The following is a 16,974-nucleotide window of genomic DNA, read 5'->3' on the forward strand; positions in this document are numbered from 1 at the left end:
TTAAACATGGTGGGTAATCTTTTATTATTCTAAGGGTGCATTTGGTTCAAGGAATATTGGATTACTAGAAAAGTTAAATTACTGAAATCTTATATTTCCTTGAAGATTACTGGGAATCTTTAAGAAAATATGTATGGGTTAATTGGAATAAATTGATAGGTATATTATATTAATATGTTTGGTTAGGAGGAATAAATTGGTGGGTATGTTATTTAAATTACTAAATTGCCCTCTTTTTAAATATTAATATAATATTATTTTTTTTATTTTTTTAACCCCCAATATTTTAAATTTAGCTAAAACACCCCCACTCATATAAAACTTTAATTTATAACAAACTCACCCCCACCACCCTACTGCTGCCTGCCGCCACCGCAAACCACCGCCAGAATTCGCCGTGAGCAGCCCACCGTGATCAGGAGGCCCTCATATGGTTGTTTCTGGCCATATTGATGACTGAAAAGGCCATATCGGGAGCAGATCTGATTGGTCATTAATTGGGGTGAAATAGTATAAGTAAGACTCATGTAAATAAATTTAAAAATAAAGGCATTATTATCCAAAAAATTTATTAATAAAGGATAAACTGTAACAAAAAAAAGATTACCCAAGTAATCTTACACCTAAGAAAATGAAGGTAATCAAATTATCTTCAATATTATCAACAATAACCATTATTAATATTTGAAGATTACTGATATCTTATATTACTTAACAACCAAACATAGTAATAAAATAATATAAGATAATTTAACCCTCGTAATTCCACATAACCCCCAACCAAATGCCCCCTAAAAACAATGACATTACCTTTACCTCCCTTGTTTTGAAACAATATGACAATATCTTTAAGTTCATGAACTTCATTAACTAATATACGCAATTATATATAAGTAAAATGACTTGATAAATCTTACTAATTACTTCATCAACCATTGGTCTTCTCACTGCTCTGTTCTCTCTACTTCCCTTATTCAACTCACTGTCCAATTCTAACCCTACTCTCCACACGACATATATGTCTAGTATTCCCCCTCTGGTCTCCAGAGTTTCAAAACCGTTCCATTTGGCTGGTTATTCTAAGTTGGATGGGCACTTGGGACTTGGTTTATGTTTAGATTGGTCTGCTTGTGTAGATTATAATAACTCACTGTGTTTATTTCTTAATGAACAAAATGAAATAGTGAAGTACCCTTATGTGGTTTAGGCATTTAATATATATGGACCCAAGTGTTACTTTGTGACTCCTTTTGGGTGCTTATACTAAACCATTGGGACTAAAGTTTTATTTCCAAAAATCAATAGTAATATAAATTAATTAAGAAGAAAATTGCCACAACATTATTTATTACAATTACTAAAAATCCAGTATTATATTTCAATATGACAACGTGTTACATTGTTAATTCTTAGCAAAACTCCATTGCGTTTACATGAATTTCATGTAGACAATCCACAACGTTGTTCTTAGAGAGTACATTCACTGTTTTAACCAGAGATTTCAATGGCCTTGACGTCAGGTTTCTTAACCTCAACCTTGGGAACAGTAACAGTAAGGACTCCGTCCTCCATAGAAGCCTTAATTTGATCCATATTCACATTCTCCGGTAGCTGAAACCTCCTGGAGAACTTCCCACTATTACGTTCCACACGATGCCACGTCTCGTTCTTGTCTTCCTTCTCTACATTCCTCTCTCCGCTAATTTGAAGCACCCTGTCATCTTCGATCTCCACCTTCACTTCTTCTTTCTTGAGCCCAGGAAGATCGGCCTTGAACACGTGAGCCTCCGGGGTTTCCCTCCAGTCTATGCGCGTGTTGACAATAGCAGAGGTTTCTTGAGGGAAACGAGTGGAGAGTGAAGAAAAGTCCTTAAATGGATTCCAAACATCCAGAGAGAAGGGATCGAAGATACCGCTGCGTTGGTTGCCGAAGAAGCTTGGAATCAATGCCATATTGTTTCTAAGAATGCTAGAGTATTCGATTAATCGCTGCTGACTTTGAAGAATTGTCTTTGATGGTCTAAAACGGGAGTGTGTTTGGGTTTTTATAAGAAGAATGGAGAATTCTGGTACTTTCGCACGCAATCTCTTCTGTTTAGTTAACGAAGCCTCTGGGGCTTTCTGGTAAATTCGCGAAGTTCTTAAGAAGTTCCGGGCTTGCTAGAAAGTTCTGGACTTTCTTCTGAAATGGGCTATAGAGTTGAGCTTTCATTAAAGGGCCAAACCTCAAATGGGTCCTTTGTTTAGAATATTTTATTTATTCTAAACAAATTGACATGACCGTCCTTGGTTTAAAACAAGATGACAATGTCTTGTAAATTGATGAACTTCAATAACTAAAATAAGCAATCAAATACAATCAAAGTGACTTGATGAATTTCACTAACTTATTCAAGGAATTGTAAGAAGAGCCACAACGCAAAGTTGAATCTTCTCCTTCAATTCCTTGGCATTCTGCCTAATCTCCAATCCTTCTTTATCAACCATTAGTCTTCTCACTGCTCTCTCTACTTCCCTTCTATTCAACTCATTCTCCATTTTTATTTCCAATCCCACTCTCCACACATTACTTATATATCTTCCATTCACCCTCTGGTCTCCAGAGTTTGGTCTACAGATGATTGGAACACCTTCACTTATACTTTCCATTGTTGAGTTCCATCCACAGTGGCTCCAAAACCATCCCACCTTGGCATGGGCCAACACTTGCTTCTGGGGTGCCCATTTCACAATGTACCCTCTTTGTCCGATAACTTCTTCAAAACCTTCAGGCAATGACTCAATCCATTCTGAACCACGCATTGCTGTTGGCTAGGCCCCACGTCATTTCAGCTAGCTTATTCTCATCAATTTGTGTTATGCTCCCCAAGCTTACATATATTATTGTGTTATCATTAGTTTGCTTGTCAAGCCATCTAATGCAGCTGATATCTTCGTTGAACAAGATACTTGATAAGGCTGGAGCAAACTTGTGCAGAGGGCCAATTGAGAAGAGTGGAAGGTGGCATTGTTGTAGGGTCCTCGCCAGTGATGATTGCTCAAGGAAGTCTATTGTGTTATAGATGATAGCTGAAGACTTTCTAGTATTGCGCAACTCTTTCACCACTTGTGACAGAGATTCTAAAGACCCGAATTTCGAAAAAGGTTGATCCTTTAACCTTGTTGAATATGTGTCTCAAGATGCTGCAGAAGTGTTGCTGACTTGGGAGTGCTGAATAGATTGATGAGGTGGCAGCTGGAGAATAGGTGTTTTAGTTGCTGCAATAAGTCAAGTTTTGAAGTTGTCAAACTAGCTGTTGCTAGAAATTAGGCATTAAGTTTATCAGCTGCTCTTCATGTCGTGCAGCATTTGTTTAGGCTTTTTTCATGTTTTTCTGTTGCATTTACTTGTATAAATTGCAATTTTCATTCAATGAAATTGTAGACTAATAGCAGTCTATTTTCTTCCTATTTTTGCTATCATTCTGCCATTGCTCTTGTATAAAACAACAACATACTGACAGTAGCGGATCCAGAATTTTTTTTAGGGTAAGCCAAAATAAAAGTTAATTACATATTAATATTTTTGTCCATTAATTTTTTTTGTAAGGGTGGGCCAAAATCCAAAAATTATATATATTAGTAATAAAAAAAAAAATTGAGGGTGGGCCAAAAATGGGTTGAATCCGCCCCTGCATATTGGTATCAGAGCTGATTTCTTAAGGGATCTATGAGATTTTGTCCTGTGAGTTGACCTTAAACACAAACCAAAACAACTCATCATGGCCGCATAAGCTTATTCTTCAACAGCACCACCTCTCTTTTCTGGAGAGAATTATGAGACTTGGGCTGTCAAGATGACAACTCATCTGCAAGCTCATGATCTATGGGAGGCAGTGGAAGAAGACTACGATATTGCACCATTGCCAAACAATCCTACAATGGCTCAGTTGAGGAATCACAAGGAGAGGAAGACAAGGAAGTACAAGGCGAATGCTTGCTTACATGCTGCTGTGTCAGATGCATTATTCACCAGAATTATCAAGTTAGAGTCAGCAAAAGATATATGGGACTTCTTCAAAGAAGAATATAAAGGGAATGAAAGGACCATGCAGGTGCTGAATCTGAGGAGGGAATTTGAGATGCAGAGAATGAAAGAATAAGAGACAATCAAGGAGTACTCTGACAGACTTCTCAGCATTGTTAACAAAGTAGGAATTCTTGGTGAAGAAATGTTTGATAGCAGAATCGTAGAAAAGATTTTGGTGGCTCTTCCGGAAAGGTTTGAATCCAAAATATCTGCTCTAGAAGAGTCTAAAGATCTGTCAAGTATTTCCTTGGCAGAATTATTGAATGCATTGCAGGCACAAGATCAAAGGAGGTTGATCAGAGAAGAGGGATATGTGGAAGGTGCTTTACAAGCTAAGTTGCAGATTCAAGATGATAGCAAAGGAAAGAAAAAGAATGGAAGAAAATACAATGCCAACAAAGGAGATGCTGGAACAAATAGCAATGGAGGAAAACATCTTCCATGTCAGCATTGTGGCAGAAAGTTTATATGAACTGATTTTATACACAGTAACGAAAATGAGGTTTGCACATGCTCTAAATTTAGGACATAATTGAACTGATTTTATATGAATCAGCTTAGGTGGAATAACTAAATNAAAGAAAAAGAATGGAAGAAAATACAATGCCAACAAAGGAGATGCTGGAACAAATAGCAATGGAGGAAAACATCTTCCATGTCAGCATTGTGGCAGAACCAATCATCCTCAATATAAGTGTTGGAGGAGGCCTGATGTGAGGTGCCAGAAGTGCAACCAGATTGGCCATATAAAAAAAATTTGCAAAAACAAATGCAACCAACATGAGAATGAGGCTCAGGTTGTAGACCAGCAGGAGGAGGAGCAGTTGTTTGTTGCTACCTGTTTTTTTCATATTAATTAATTAAGATCTTCAAGATTCAGTTGAGCTAAAATTGATACAAACAGTCAATATCATTAAAATATTAGACAACAATCGATCCTAGATTATATGGGTATTTCAATATGTTACTAGTACAGCTCTACTCAGATCTAAGTGACAGCATTTGATCTGCTAATTCATTCATTGAATTGTAGCAAGAACCACCTTCCCTCACAGAGAGGTTTACTTTCTCTTTCAAATGCATAGCCCTCTTCCTCATCTCCTCTCCTTCTGTGTTCACCATGAGTGTTCTTACAGCTTTCTCTATATTCCCCCTCTCCAACTCATTCTCCAATTCAAGGCCTACTTTCCACACATCACACACATACCTCACGTTCAAGTTCTGATCACCAAAAAATGGCCTACACAGCATTGGAACTCCTTCGCAAATGCTTTCGAGAGTAGAATTCCAACCACAATGGCTCCAAAACCCTCCCACAGCACCATGTGCTAGCACTTCCAATTGTGGCGCCCATTCCACTATGCAACCCCGCTCTTCAACTCTTTCTTCAAAACTCTTTGGCAATAGTTCCGCACATTTCGAGCCACGAACCAAACCAGGCCTAACCACCCACAAGAAGGGTTGATCACTGTTGGCTAGCCCCCAAGCTGTCTCAAGTAGCTCCTTCTCATCTATGCTAGCAAGGCTCCCAAAGCTTACATAGATGACAGACTTTGGAGCTTGTCTGTCTAGCCAGGAAATGCAATTAGTATCTTCCTTCAGTAATGAACTGAAAATGATTGGAGCCAATTTGTGAAAAGGGCCTACGGTGAAAATTGGAGTAGGGAAAAGTCCTTGAATTTGTTTGAGTGCATTCTGTTCAAGAAAATCCATTGTATTCACGATTAAAGCTGAAGACTTTTTCACTGAATCGCTCAGATTGGCTCTCAATTCCAGCACCAAATCAGCAACGTCCTGATTCCTTAATATGGGTAGGTCCTTAAGCCGGAGGGGCTGGAGCTCGGTCACTTGGTCTTTTGACATTAAATCTGTTTCGTAATTGGCACATACACAGTAACGAAAATGAGGTTTGCACATGCTCTAAATTTAGGACATAATTGAACTGATTTTATATGAATCAGCTTAGGTGGAATAACTAAATCGGCATATTAACACATACCTAGGAAGGAGATATAGCCTTGCTCATCGCGACGACGAAACACGGCAAAAGCTAAAACTGTGGCAGCAGCGCTTGTACGTAAACTCATTCCTGGTAGCTTCAGATGATCAGCAACACTTTGAGCAAAGTACATGAGCCCATCATAAATGATACACGAGATACTATCGCGTGTATCCTCTGCTTTCAACATCTTTTGTATGCATTCTTTAAGCGGTTCTTCACAATTTTTGTTAAGAGCTGAAATGGCACCAGAAAAATCAGCAGGAGAGACTTTGCCTTGGGACAAGTCATCTGAGATAGGTGTGAAGGTGAATTGGGGGTGTTTAGATGGGTCAGGAGAGTTAAATTGTGGATGAACAATGGTGATTGAGAAGCCTTTTGAGTACATGATAGTTGCTAGCTGAAGCATGGGGTTGATGTGGCCTTGAAATGGGTACAACACAAACACCAAGCGGCTACCTTTTTGTTCTCTGTGTTTCTCCATTGTTTTTCTTCTATGATAATGAAGCTTCTGTTGTTTAGGCTTGGTTTTGTTGCAGTGGGTAAACTAATATGCAAAAATAGATATGACTACAATGGCCAATGGGAATCAATGCTATATAAATTTCATAGGACAAGCTACGTTGCTTCTGGGGTTAGTTATTTTTTTCTTCACTATTTGTTTATTAAGAAGTTTCAGCAGAGGCATGAATTTGACTTTAGTATCAACCTGCACCAAGTAAATCAAACTATATGCAGTTCTGTTACTTTCATGAATAGGTTGAATGTTGACAAATCAAAGTTTCTGAGATATGCACTTTATATTGTATTATTGCCTTAAAGATAGGCAAACCAATTTATAAGGTGTATCTTTTCCGTTTCAAAGTGATATCAGACTTGTATTTTAAAGTGACCATTTCACGTGGAAATTAGAAAGCAGAATTATCTCACTCGCGTATACAAATTTTCTTTTTCTTTATCATATATTATCCCTTGACTAAGTCAGTTACCACAAAGAAGATGATAGGATGCAAACATGTTTTTTCCCACTACAATTCATCTTCATTTGAATTAAGAACATGGTCGTTTGGTAAATACTGTAGGATGGGTGCGGGGCTGGGCGGGTTTCCCATTCCTGCACTTCTCATCCCCGCTCTAAGGGATTCCCCATCCCCGCCCCGTCGGGGAAGGTTGTCGTGGAAAAGCGTTTCGCGGAGCCCTCGCTTTCGCTGTCACTTTGAAAGGATTGCTGCTATTTCTTCATCAATCTCATAATTGTACTGCACCTATTTTTTATGTGTTACAGGTGACCAATTGCCAATATTCATGGTTGATGAAGAGTCAAATGCATGCTGCTAACAAACAACGACCAAAAATGATTGTGACTTCGTACTACAGATTGTGATCATGTAGTACATTGAAATTTACCTTGCCGTACAATCCTCCTATCGAAACACAATGTAAGTACCATCTTTCCCATAGTGGAGTTGAGTGTAATGGAAGATAAATGTTCAAATGATCTGTCCTTTCCTTTTTGGTTGAAAAATTCAATCCATGTACTAAGTATTATAAGAATTAACAGTTCACCAATGCATACCTGCCCACTGGATCTTGAACTACCATTACAATTCTCAACTGAAGAGGCATGTAGTACATATAAATACAAGTGCAAACTTGTACTATCCCCAGAAATTATGTCTTTTCTCCTATAACTATTGCTTCGTTTTCCATTCTAGCTAGCTTAACTTTCGGAGAGAAGAAAGATAAGAGGCAAAGAGAAACAACAACAAAAAAAATGATATCATTCCTCGATTCTTTCTTAGATTGGCAAAGCCAAAGCTTCAACGTATCCTACATATTGGCTTTAATTTCTGTGTTTTCAATCTCACTGCTGGTAGAGTGGCTCTCACATGCTCGATTGATCAAGTCCATCACCAGTAACGATGTCATTGCGGGGCTTTTACAGACCTTCATGTTTGCCATCAGGATTTTACTTGCTTACTTGCTAATGCTTGCTGTAATGTCCTTCGATACTGGTATCTTGATAGCTGCTGTTGCTGGATATTCGGTTGGATTCTTGATTTTTGCTAGTCAAGTATCCAGGAAATTTAATGTTGAAAATTGTGAGGATTTGTCTGATCTTCCTCCGTTGGTTTGCATGTGATTATTGTCTATGTAAATTACATAATAATAAATATTTGCCTTTTCTTTTGCCGATTAATACGCCGTGTTAAACTATTTTAATTGGGCTTTCATCTCACTGACACTAAAAATAAAATGACCCATAACAGTCCAGATATCGGCCCAAAACAGATAAAACATACAAAAATAGGCCCTATGTATTCTTATTATGGATGCAGGATATGATGTCAAGACAAACCAGAGCAAATATCAATGGAGAATTATTCCCAACATTGTTTATACTTATATTATATGCTTTGACCTTCTTTTTTTTTTTTTTAATACAAATTTATGGAGTCAGAAAAATTGGCTGCTAACGTATTCATATAGCTTCGTATCAGCTAAGTTCACAAGTTAGAGATAAACAAATTCGAATCGTTGACATCAATCATAGGGTAAACCACAGCATCTCAGGCCATTGACTTTTATTGTACTGTGCTCTCCAAAGAGCAACTCTTCTCAAAATCTCAAAAGATGCTGCGTTGGAATCCCATTCTAAGTAAGAATTCTTGTGGTTCTGGAGGATTCAATTGCAAAAAAATCGAGAACAGAGAACAGAGAGCTTTGATTTTTCATTGTTCATATTATCATAAGATCCATGCATGCACTGGATTCATATTATCAAAAGATTCAAAACCTTTCAACATGGACATCTATTTTAACAAGGAGAAAGATTATAAATCGTCTGAAGTAGCAAATTGTTCATACCATAAATCAATATATTGGGATAATACATTTTTAACATAATATAATTAGTTTACGTGATAATATAAATTAATGTTATGACCTGTAATTGGATCTATGAGTATCAAAGGTTCTGAATGAATGAATGAATGAATGGGCAGTCCAGCTTCTCTGGGGAAACAAGTGTAATCATGAATTGAGTCTGACAGAAACTTAAGGGTGAAGCAGTGGGAGCTGTTGGAGACTTAAATCTGATGGTAGTAGTGCCATCATCCTTGTCCTGCTTTTTGGAGTCTGTTGAAACAACTGGATTTTAATATAAATATTTGCACAAAAACAGAAGGGCGACTCTAGCATTGACTTAAAAATTTACCCAAGTAATTGTATGGCGAGCCCAATTTTCCCTATTGGATTTGTGCTGACTGTGAGAGTGTTGTACATAACCCCTTTTGGCTTTTGTGTAGTACAAAATATTACCTCTTCCAGTACACGACCGGTCTTGTATTAAACAAAACGTAAAATCTCCTTTAAATGCACAACCATCACCACAATAAGAGGATAGAAATTAGAAAGAATCCAAATTCCAACCAATTTCAAGCTGCAGCTGAGAGAGAGACCTAGCCATGGATGGCATGGATCATGGGATGGCATCACCACCGTCATCCATGAACATGAACAACAACACTGGGATGATAATGACGATGCACATGACCTTCTTCTGGGGCAAAAACTCTCAGATTCTCTTCTCAGGTTGGCCTGGAACAAGCTCTGGGATGTATGCGTTAGCCTTGATCTTTGTTTTCGTTCTGGCTGTCCTTGTTGAGTGGCTCTCTCATTGCAGATTGATCAAACCTGAATCCAACCATGTGGTCGCCGGTTTTATTCAGACTTCCTTGCACACTATGAGGGTTGGTCTTGCTTACTTGGTGATGCTGGCGGTCATGTCTTTTAACGGAGGCGTGTTCTTGATTGCTGTGGTTGGACATACTTTGGGTTTTTTGCTTTTTGGCAGTCGATTATTCAAAAAATCAACTCCTCCTTCTAAAACCTCTGATCTTCCTCCTTGCTGATGATGGAAGAAATTAATTAATACAGTCAAGTTTTATATCACATCACTGGTTCTCTGGAATTTGGATGTGCAGTTTTCTTCTGGGCTTTATTTGTTTTTCTTTGTACTGTTCTTACTTTTCTGTACAAATTAAAAATGAAATGGTGTGATTGTTGATAGCTTCCAGTTTGATGCCTTAAATTACTGTGAACCAGTTGTAAGAACATAAAATAATCCAGTATCTGTATTCTTGGTTATGCATATAACTTCCATTTTTATGTACTTCTTCTTGTCCGTACTACGCACCAAGGTTTAAGTTCCAGCCATGGCTGATAGAGTTTCCGTTTAATGCTTGCTTCTAAAACTTGACCCAGAAAAGTCTTCAATCAAGTCAGTACACTTACAACAAACTATTAATTGGTAGTTGCAGGGCAGTTGCCGAAGTAGGTGCACCAAGATTTCCAAAACAAGTTTATGGATTTAGGCTTCGCCATTAATGTTTGTGAAATATTAATAGTAATTAGGTAATTTCATTTAAAAATATTCTTTTATGTTAATATGCAAAATAGCCGTATATGAGATCTATAAAATGAAAACATGACAACCAACCAACGGGTGGTTGAGTGGTCAAGTAGAGACTTTTGGGTATATTACTTAAGAGATTATGAGTCCGGTTTTCCTCGGTTGTTAATAGGGACGGCCATTAACTTCAGGATCTTAGGTTGAGTTGTATGAAAACTGACCTAGACACCATCAGTAAAAAAAAAAAAAATTATATACTAACATTGAACTTCCAGGATGAGATCTATAAAGTCACTAATAAATAACCAATTGACGAGCAAAAGCTTTTGGATGAGGCTTGCAATGCATCAGATATTAATTTATTGATTGAATTTGAATATGCCAGTTTTCCCATATGAAGCTCTTTCTCTGCAACGGCAAGAACCATGCCTTTTATCGAAGGACAAGCATGAACCCTGGTAAGAACCTGAATATTAAAACACCAAGGACGGCTAATCAATGAATCAAATCATTCTCTTATGCCGTATTTGGAATAATAAATAAATTAACATTACGCTGCATCGATCATTGTTTATACACAACACAAGAAGTAAGCTTCCTCGCACACTTTTGATCTCCTATTTTACCTCCTAATTTTAAGCTAGCTAAACTAATTAACCCCAAATTATGTGCACGGACTGTAGGCAAGATCTCAGAATGCCAATTATACGTATAATTCTTGCGATGAAGTTTCAATAGAAAATCAGAGCTTAATCAAAGAATAACAAAAATGAATAAGCTAAGCTTCCTCACACATTTCTACTGTCCTATTTTCACTCCTAATAATAATATGACTCTAAACAAAATTCTGATATGATTCTAGTAAAGATTTCTGTTACCATTAACCATTCTGATCACTTTTGGTCAGTGCAACTCATCCATGCATATATGCTATATATGGAAGATAATTGAAAGATCAATGGATATTTACAAGTATATAAAGGATGGCCAGCATTATTTACTATAAATTGCAGACAAAAATTTAATATATTGGAGCAGGCATTTTATCTTCTTCATCAATGCCTGTACATTAACTCTAGAATGAGCTTTTGAGCCATTTGGATTTGAAATTTATTGGTCTCGCCCATCCTGTAGTTTAATTCTGTAACATTACTCAATTGGGATCGTGAATGAATTAGTAATACTAAAAATCTAAAATGAAGATTTTTGTACTCCACAAAAATACGTATTAGTGTACTACAAGTATAAACCATTTGGATTTGGTACAATCAATCACTATATATAGTACAAGCCAACCTCACATACTTATCGTCTTCCCAAATACCAAATTAATCCCTCCAAAACCCCACTCTAACCCGTGTCTTTTGTATCTGTTTTTTATTCACCATGAATGATATGAGTGGCCATGGCAATGGAATGGCGGCCGCACCAGCAACGATGAACAGTACCGGGATGATTCACCGCCACAAGATGATGATGCACATGACATTTTTCTGGGGAAAGAACACCGAGGTCCTCTTCGATGGTTGGCCTGGTAAAAACAATACCGGCATGTACGTGGTGGCCCTGATATTTGTGTTTGTGATGTCGGCCCTAGTGGAGTGGATCTCTCATAGCCGGATTATCAAACCGGGTGCAAGCAACGTTGCTGCGGGTCTCATTCAAACTTTTATGCACGCCATTAGGGTTGGTGTTGCCTATATGGCGATGCTTGCTGTCATGTCTTTTAACGGTGGTATTTTTCTTGCGTCCATTGCTGGCCATTCTTTTGGTTTTTTGGTGTTTGGCAGTAGGGTTTTCAGGAAGACAGAAATCCCATATTCTGTGAAAACCTCAGATCTACCTCCAATGGCTTGTTCTTGTTGATAAGTTTTCTCTAGATTGAGGAATTTTATTTTATTTTATTTTTATGTTTTGTCTAGAAATAATAAAATTATCCAATTGTTTAAAGATGAGTAATACTCCCCACTATTCACATATCATTTACTCTGATTTTTTAAATTATCTCTAAATTTAAATCCTCCAATCACATTAAAAATTATATGAAATGTCTATACATGTAGTATTATTATTTAAAGATAATATATGTAACTTGACTGTTTATTGCTGAAATACTTTACCAGATGATGACAAATAATATATCTATAAGTAATTTTCAAAAGAGATATGGAAGAGAATAAAGCTAAACCAAAAATGTTTATATTATAATTATTTTCTTTCCGAAGATTAATTAAAATATATATAAGCTAGCGAACTCCTTGATTAAAAAAAATATATATTATCATTATTTTACTATTATTTCTCTAATTACGTCACTCTTCCTTAATTAAGGATAAGGATAAGTGCTTGTATTTCAACTAAATCTTATCCTATCATAACTACTTAAGTACGCCTAAGAAGTTTATTTATTGATTTAACTTCTTAAAAAATTACGAATTATATTTCCAAAAATGAACCCTTTTTCTTATCAGAAGTCAATTATGTTATTTGATTTTCCCAAAATTTCTTTTCGCACTTGTGGGAACATTTTCTGCTTCTGTTTCTCCTCATTTTCATTTCTTTTTGCCTTCTATTCTTGTTTACTTCGTAGAATCCAGTTTTCAATTCCGATTTCGTCAAATTTAAGTGGATTTCTGACAAAATAAGAACCGTATAATTACTAACTAAACACACTCAAACCTACTGATTTATAAAAATAGGTAATCCTCCTATTAAACAAAGTCTTATTGAGTAAAGAATCATATCCACCTCAAATTCTATCATGATATCAAAGTCTAAGTTTAATTAAGTTAAATACTTGACCAATGGGTGAAAAGTTAAAACCAACAACTACCTTTAAAGTGTTAAAATCTCACACTGACAAGATAGGTTTATAAAAAAGAATAAGCATCATATTCAACAAGACCTTATTGAATGAAAAATCAAACTCATCTTAAATTCTATCAATTAAGTCAACAGCTCAACGGGCTAGCATTGTCGCTGACATTGGTGTCAGTGTAAAAACCTGAGATTACACCGGCCAAGCTCCTTGGCCCATACACATGCTTAAAATTATATATCCATCGTTAATCTACATTCCTTTCTGACTTTCCGGAGCCAATTAATTCCCAGAATGAGAACGAAGAAGATAATTTAACTTAAGAAACCATCTTCAAATTACATGTTTTTAAAATGAACTTCTTTTTCCTAGCCAAAATTTATCAGTCCATCTGACGGAGACAATCATATACAGATTTTCTCTCCAGCTAGAATTACAAATTGTGCATATTTTCAACCAACTCCAGGGATTAGAGTTTTGTGTTGTACAAAGTATTACTTCTCTCACTGTACTATTAATCTTATATTTAACAACGTAACAATCAATCACCTTTAAAAGGAAAGTTAATACAAGGGCTGATAATAAGCACCACAAACGAAAGATAGGAAACGAACATCTCTATTACAGGAAGCTATAGCCACGAGGCTGCAGCTGAGACAGACACAGCTGGCCATGGCAACACCAACATCATCATCCATGAGCCACAGCATGATGTCGCACATGACTTTCTTTTGGGGTAAGATCGCTGAAATTATCTTCTCAGGTCGGCCTGGAACAAGCTCCGGCATGTATCTATTGGCCTTGATATTTGTTTTTGTGCTCTGCATCTTGATTGAGTGGCTGTCTCATTGCAAGTTGATCAAATCCAGCTTCAACCATGTAGCCGCTGGTTTGATTCAGACTTTGTTGTACGCTTTGAGGATTGCTCTTGCTTAGTTCGTGATGCTGGCTCTTATGTCATTTAATGGAGGTGTATTCTTGATTGCTGTAGCTGTAGATGCGCTGGGGATTTTGCTTTTCGACAGTCGAATTTTTAGTAAATCTAACTGCTCTTCCTAAAACCTTTGATCTTCTTCCCATGAGTAGTTGATTATAATGGGAGAAGCTAAAGAGTTCTGTTACATACTCTCTAGCATTTGGATTGGTAACTTTCTTCCGTAAACACAAATTAAATTGCTTCATTTAGTAGTCTGCTTAATGTTGTTGATACCCGCTACATTAAATGACTGAATGCATACATACCACAGCTTAAGTTGAAGCTGGAACCACCAATAGTGAATTGGGTCTGCGTATTTGTTATAACAGGCTCATTTTCAGTAATTCCATCAAAATAATTGAAGAACAATTTTTTGATGATATAATTATAAACTCAGAACAACGATATTACATTATTATTTTATTAGCGATACTCCATTGCATTCACACGAATTTAATCCATAGCATTGTTCTTAAACAGAACAGTTAGGTTTTTAACCAGAGATGTCAATTGCCTTGACGTCAGGCTTCTTAACCTCAACTTTAGGAACAGTAACAGTCAGAACTCCGTTCTCCATAGAAGCCTTAATCTGATCCATCTTAACATTCTCCGGTAGCTTAAACCTCCTGGAGAACTTCCCACTACTACGTTCCACACGGTGCCACGTATCGTTCTTGTCTTCCTTCTCTATATCCTCTCTCCGCTAATTTGAAGCACGCTGTTATCTTCGATCTCCACCTTCACTTCCTCTTTCTTCAGCCCTGGGAGATCGGCCTTGAACACGTGTGCTAGATGATGACAAATAATATATCTATAAGTAATTTTCAAAAGAGATATGGAAGAGAATAAAGCTAAACCAAAAAGGTTTATATTATAATTATTTTTCTCTCGAAGATTAATTGAGATATATATAAGCTAGCGAACACCTTGGTTAAAAAAATATATTATCGGGTGCATTTATTTTGTTATTTTGGATATGATTTTAGGAATAATATTAGGTAGTTGAATAGGATGAGTATTACGAGGTAAAATTTAAAAATTAACAAAAAAAACCCTTAGGTTTGTTAATTTAACTAAACACTCTAATATATAAAAATTTTGTAAAGTGACAAAAACACCCCCACCTATCCACAGTGCCAAATTCCGGCCATCACCGTCGAAATGTGGCCAGAAAATGGCGTTACGATGCAAACTGATTGGATATGACCGGTTGTGTGTCGATATGGCTTTTTTCATCCAGATCCACCACAGATCTGATTGGAAAAGGCCAGATCTATGACCAGATTTGGTCGTCGACGGCTGTAAAAGGCCAAATTTGGCCATCGTTGTTGGTCAACGATGGCCAAGATTTGGTCATCAGATCTGACATTTTTCGGCCAGATCCACTATGGATCTGATTAGAAAATTCCAGATCAGCGAGTTACCAACCAGTTTCAGTCATTTCTACGCCATTGTGATAGATTCTAGCAACCACCGATGGTGGTTATCGAAATCTGGCAACTATGGGTGGGTGAGGGTATTTTTGTTAATTTTTAAACTTTTTTTTCAGAGGTGTTTAATTAAATTAATAAACTTAAAGGGTCTCAAAGCAATTAAAAAAATATAATAGTACTTTCCAAATAATTAAATAACAAGTATTTTGGGAATAGGATAGAGAATAAGATTTGAAATAATAAAACAAACTACCATCATTATTTAACTATTATTTCTCTAATTACGTCACTCTTCCTTAATTAAGGATAAGGACTTGTATTTCAACTTAATCTTATCCTATCATAACTACTTAAGCACGCCTAAGAATTTTATTTATTGATTTAATTTCTTAAAAAATTACGAATTATATTTCCAAACATGAACACATTTTTTTATCAGAAATCAATTATGTTATTTGATTTTCCCAAAATTTCTTTTCACACTGGTGGGAACATTTTCTGCTTCTGTTTCTCTTCATTTTCATTTCTTTTCGCCTTCTATTCTTGGTTACTTCATAGAATCTAGTTTTCAATTCCGATTTCGTCAAATTTCAATGGATTTCTGACAAAATGAGAACTGTATGATTACTGTTAAAGTCTCACATCAATTAGACACGTTCAAGTTTACTGATTTATAAGAGGGTGTAATCCTTCCATTCAACATAACCTTATTGGATGAGGAGTATCCGCCTCAAATTCTATCATGGTATCAAAGCCCAAGTTAAGTTGAATTGAGTGTTTGACTAGCAGATAAAAAGTTAAAACCAATAACTACCTCTAATAACAGGTATGACCCAACATATGGACTTAACCATGAGAGGAAGTATTTAAGTCTCACACCGACTAAATACGCTCAAACCTACTGGTTTATAAAAATAGATAATTCTCCTATTCAATAAGACCTTATTGGATGAAGAGTTAGACTCATCTCAAATTTTATCAATTAAGTTGACACCTCGCCGGACTAGCATTGTCGATGACATTGGTGTCAGTGTAAAAACCTGAGATTACAACGGCCAAGCTCCTTGGCCCATACACATGCTTAAAATTATATATCCATCGTTAATCTACATTCCTTTCTGACTTTCCGGAACGAATTAATTCCTGGAATTAGAACGAAGAAGATAATTTAACTTAAGAAACAATCTTCAAATTACATGTTTTTAAAATGAACTTCCTTTTTCCTAGCCAACATTCATCAGTCCATCTGACGGAGACAATCATAT

The 16,974-nt window shown here is 36.5% G+C and overlaps 5 protein-coding genes and 1 pseudogene across 5 annotated transcripts; 3 read left to right on the forward strand and 3 right to left on the reverse strand.

Moving 5' to 3' along the window:
* Window positions 1-1,339: 1,339 nt before the first annotated feature.
* Window positions 1,340-1,998, reverse strand: LOC116144982 (18.2 kDa class I heat shock protein-like). The gene has a single exon (XM_031430436.1). The coding sequence runs from the start codon at window positions 1,951-1,953 to the stop codon at window positions 1,489-1,491; it is 465 nt and encodes a 154-aa protein (XP_031286296.1). The 5' UTR covers window positions 1,954-1,998; the 3' UTR covers window positions 1,340-1,488.
* A 361-nt stretch (window positions 1,999-2,359) lies between these two features.
* On the reverse strand, window positions 2,360-3,763 carry LOC116145039 (annotated as a pseudogene).
* Window positions 3,764-5,023: 1,260 nt separating this feature from the next.
* LOC116145093 (UDP-glycosyltransferase 76B1-like) lies at window positions 5,024-6,685 on the reverse strand. Its single transcript, XM_031430537.1, has 2 exons — window positions 6,069-6,685; window positions 5,024-5,937 (listed from the first exon to the last, which is right to left on the reverse strand). Exons 1-2 carry the CDS (start codon window positions 6,550-6,552, stop codon window positions 5,048-5,050), a joined length of 1,374 nt encoding a protein of 457 aa, XP_031286397.1. The 5' UTR covers window positions 6,553-6,685; the 3' UTR covers window positions 5,024-5,047.
* Window positions 6,686-7,842: 1,157 nt separating this feature from the next.
* Window positions 7,843-8,211, forward strand: LOC116145041 (copper transporter 1-like). The gene has a single exon (XM_031430491.1). The coding sequence runs from the start codon at window positions 7,843-7,845 to the stop codon at window positions 8,209-8,211; it is 369 nt and encodes a 122-aa protein (XP_031286351.1).
* A 1,242-nt stretch (window positions 8,212-9,453) lies between these two features.
* Window positions 9,454-10,242, forward strand: LOC116145085 (copper transporter 1-like). Its single transcript, XM_031430529.1, has one exon. The coding sequence runs from the start codon at window positions 9,536-9,538 to the stop codon at window positions 9,980-9,982; it is 447 nt and encodes a 148-aa protein (XP_031286389.1). The 5' UTR covers window positions 9,454-9,535; the 3' UTR covers window positions 9,983-10,242.
* Window positions 10,243-11,860: 1,618 nt separating this feature from the next.
* LOC116145110 (copper transporter 1-like) lies at window positions 11,861-12,360 on the forward strand. Its single transcript, XM_031430552.1, has one exon. It carries the CDS (start codon window positions 11,869-11,871, stop codon window positions 12,346-12,348), a length of 480 nt encoding a protein of 159 aa, XP_031286412.1. The 5' UTR covers window positions 11,861-11,868; the 3' UTR covers window positions 12,349-12,360.
* Window positions 12,361-16,974: the final 4,614 nt, after the last annotated feature.

The sequence above is a fragment of the Pistacia vera genome, unplaced genomic scaffold (genome assembly GCF_008641045.1).
Source record: "Pistacia vera cultivar Batoury unplaced genomic scaffold, PisVer_v2 Contig46, whole genome shotgun sequence".
In the NCBI taxonomy this organism is placed as follows: domain Eukaryota; kingdom Viridiplantae; phylum Streptophyta; class Magnoliopsida; order Sapindales; family Anacardiaceae; genus Pistacia; species Pistacia vera.

Excerpts from the sequence above, each read along its gene's own strand:
- LOC116144982 (XM_031430436.1), bottom strand. The coding sequence starts at position 1,953 with ATGGCATTGATTCCAAGCTTCTTCGGCAACCAACGCAGCGGTATCTTC.
- LOC116145093 (XM_031430537.1), bottom strand. The coding sequence starts at position 6,552 with ATGGAGAAACACAGAGAACAAAAAGGTAGCCGCTTGGTGTTTGTGTTG. Across the intron at positions 5,938-6,068 it reads AGGCTATATCTCCTTCCTAG|ATTTAATGTCAAAAGACCAA; the intron begins GTATGTGTTAAT and ends ATTACGAAACAG.
- LOC116145041 (XM_031430491.1), top strand. The coding sequence starts at position 7,843 with ATGATATCATTCCTCGATTCTTTCTTAGATTGGCAAAGCCAAAGCTTC.
- LOC116145085 (XM_031430529.1), top strand. The coding sequence starts at position 9,536 with ATGGATGGCATGGATCATGGGATGGCATCACCACCGTCATCCATGAAC.
- LOC116145110 (XM_031430552.1), top strand. The coding sequence starts at position 11,869 with ATGAATGATATGAGTGGCCATGGCAATGGAATGGCGGCCGCACCAGCA.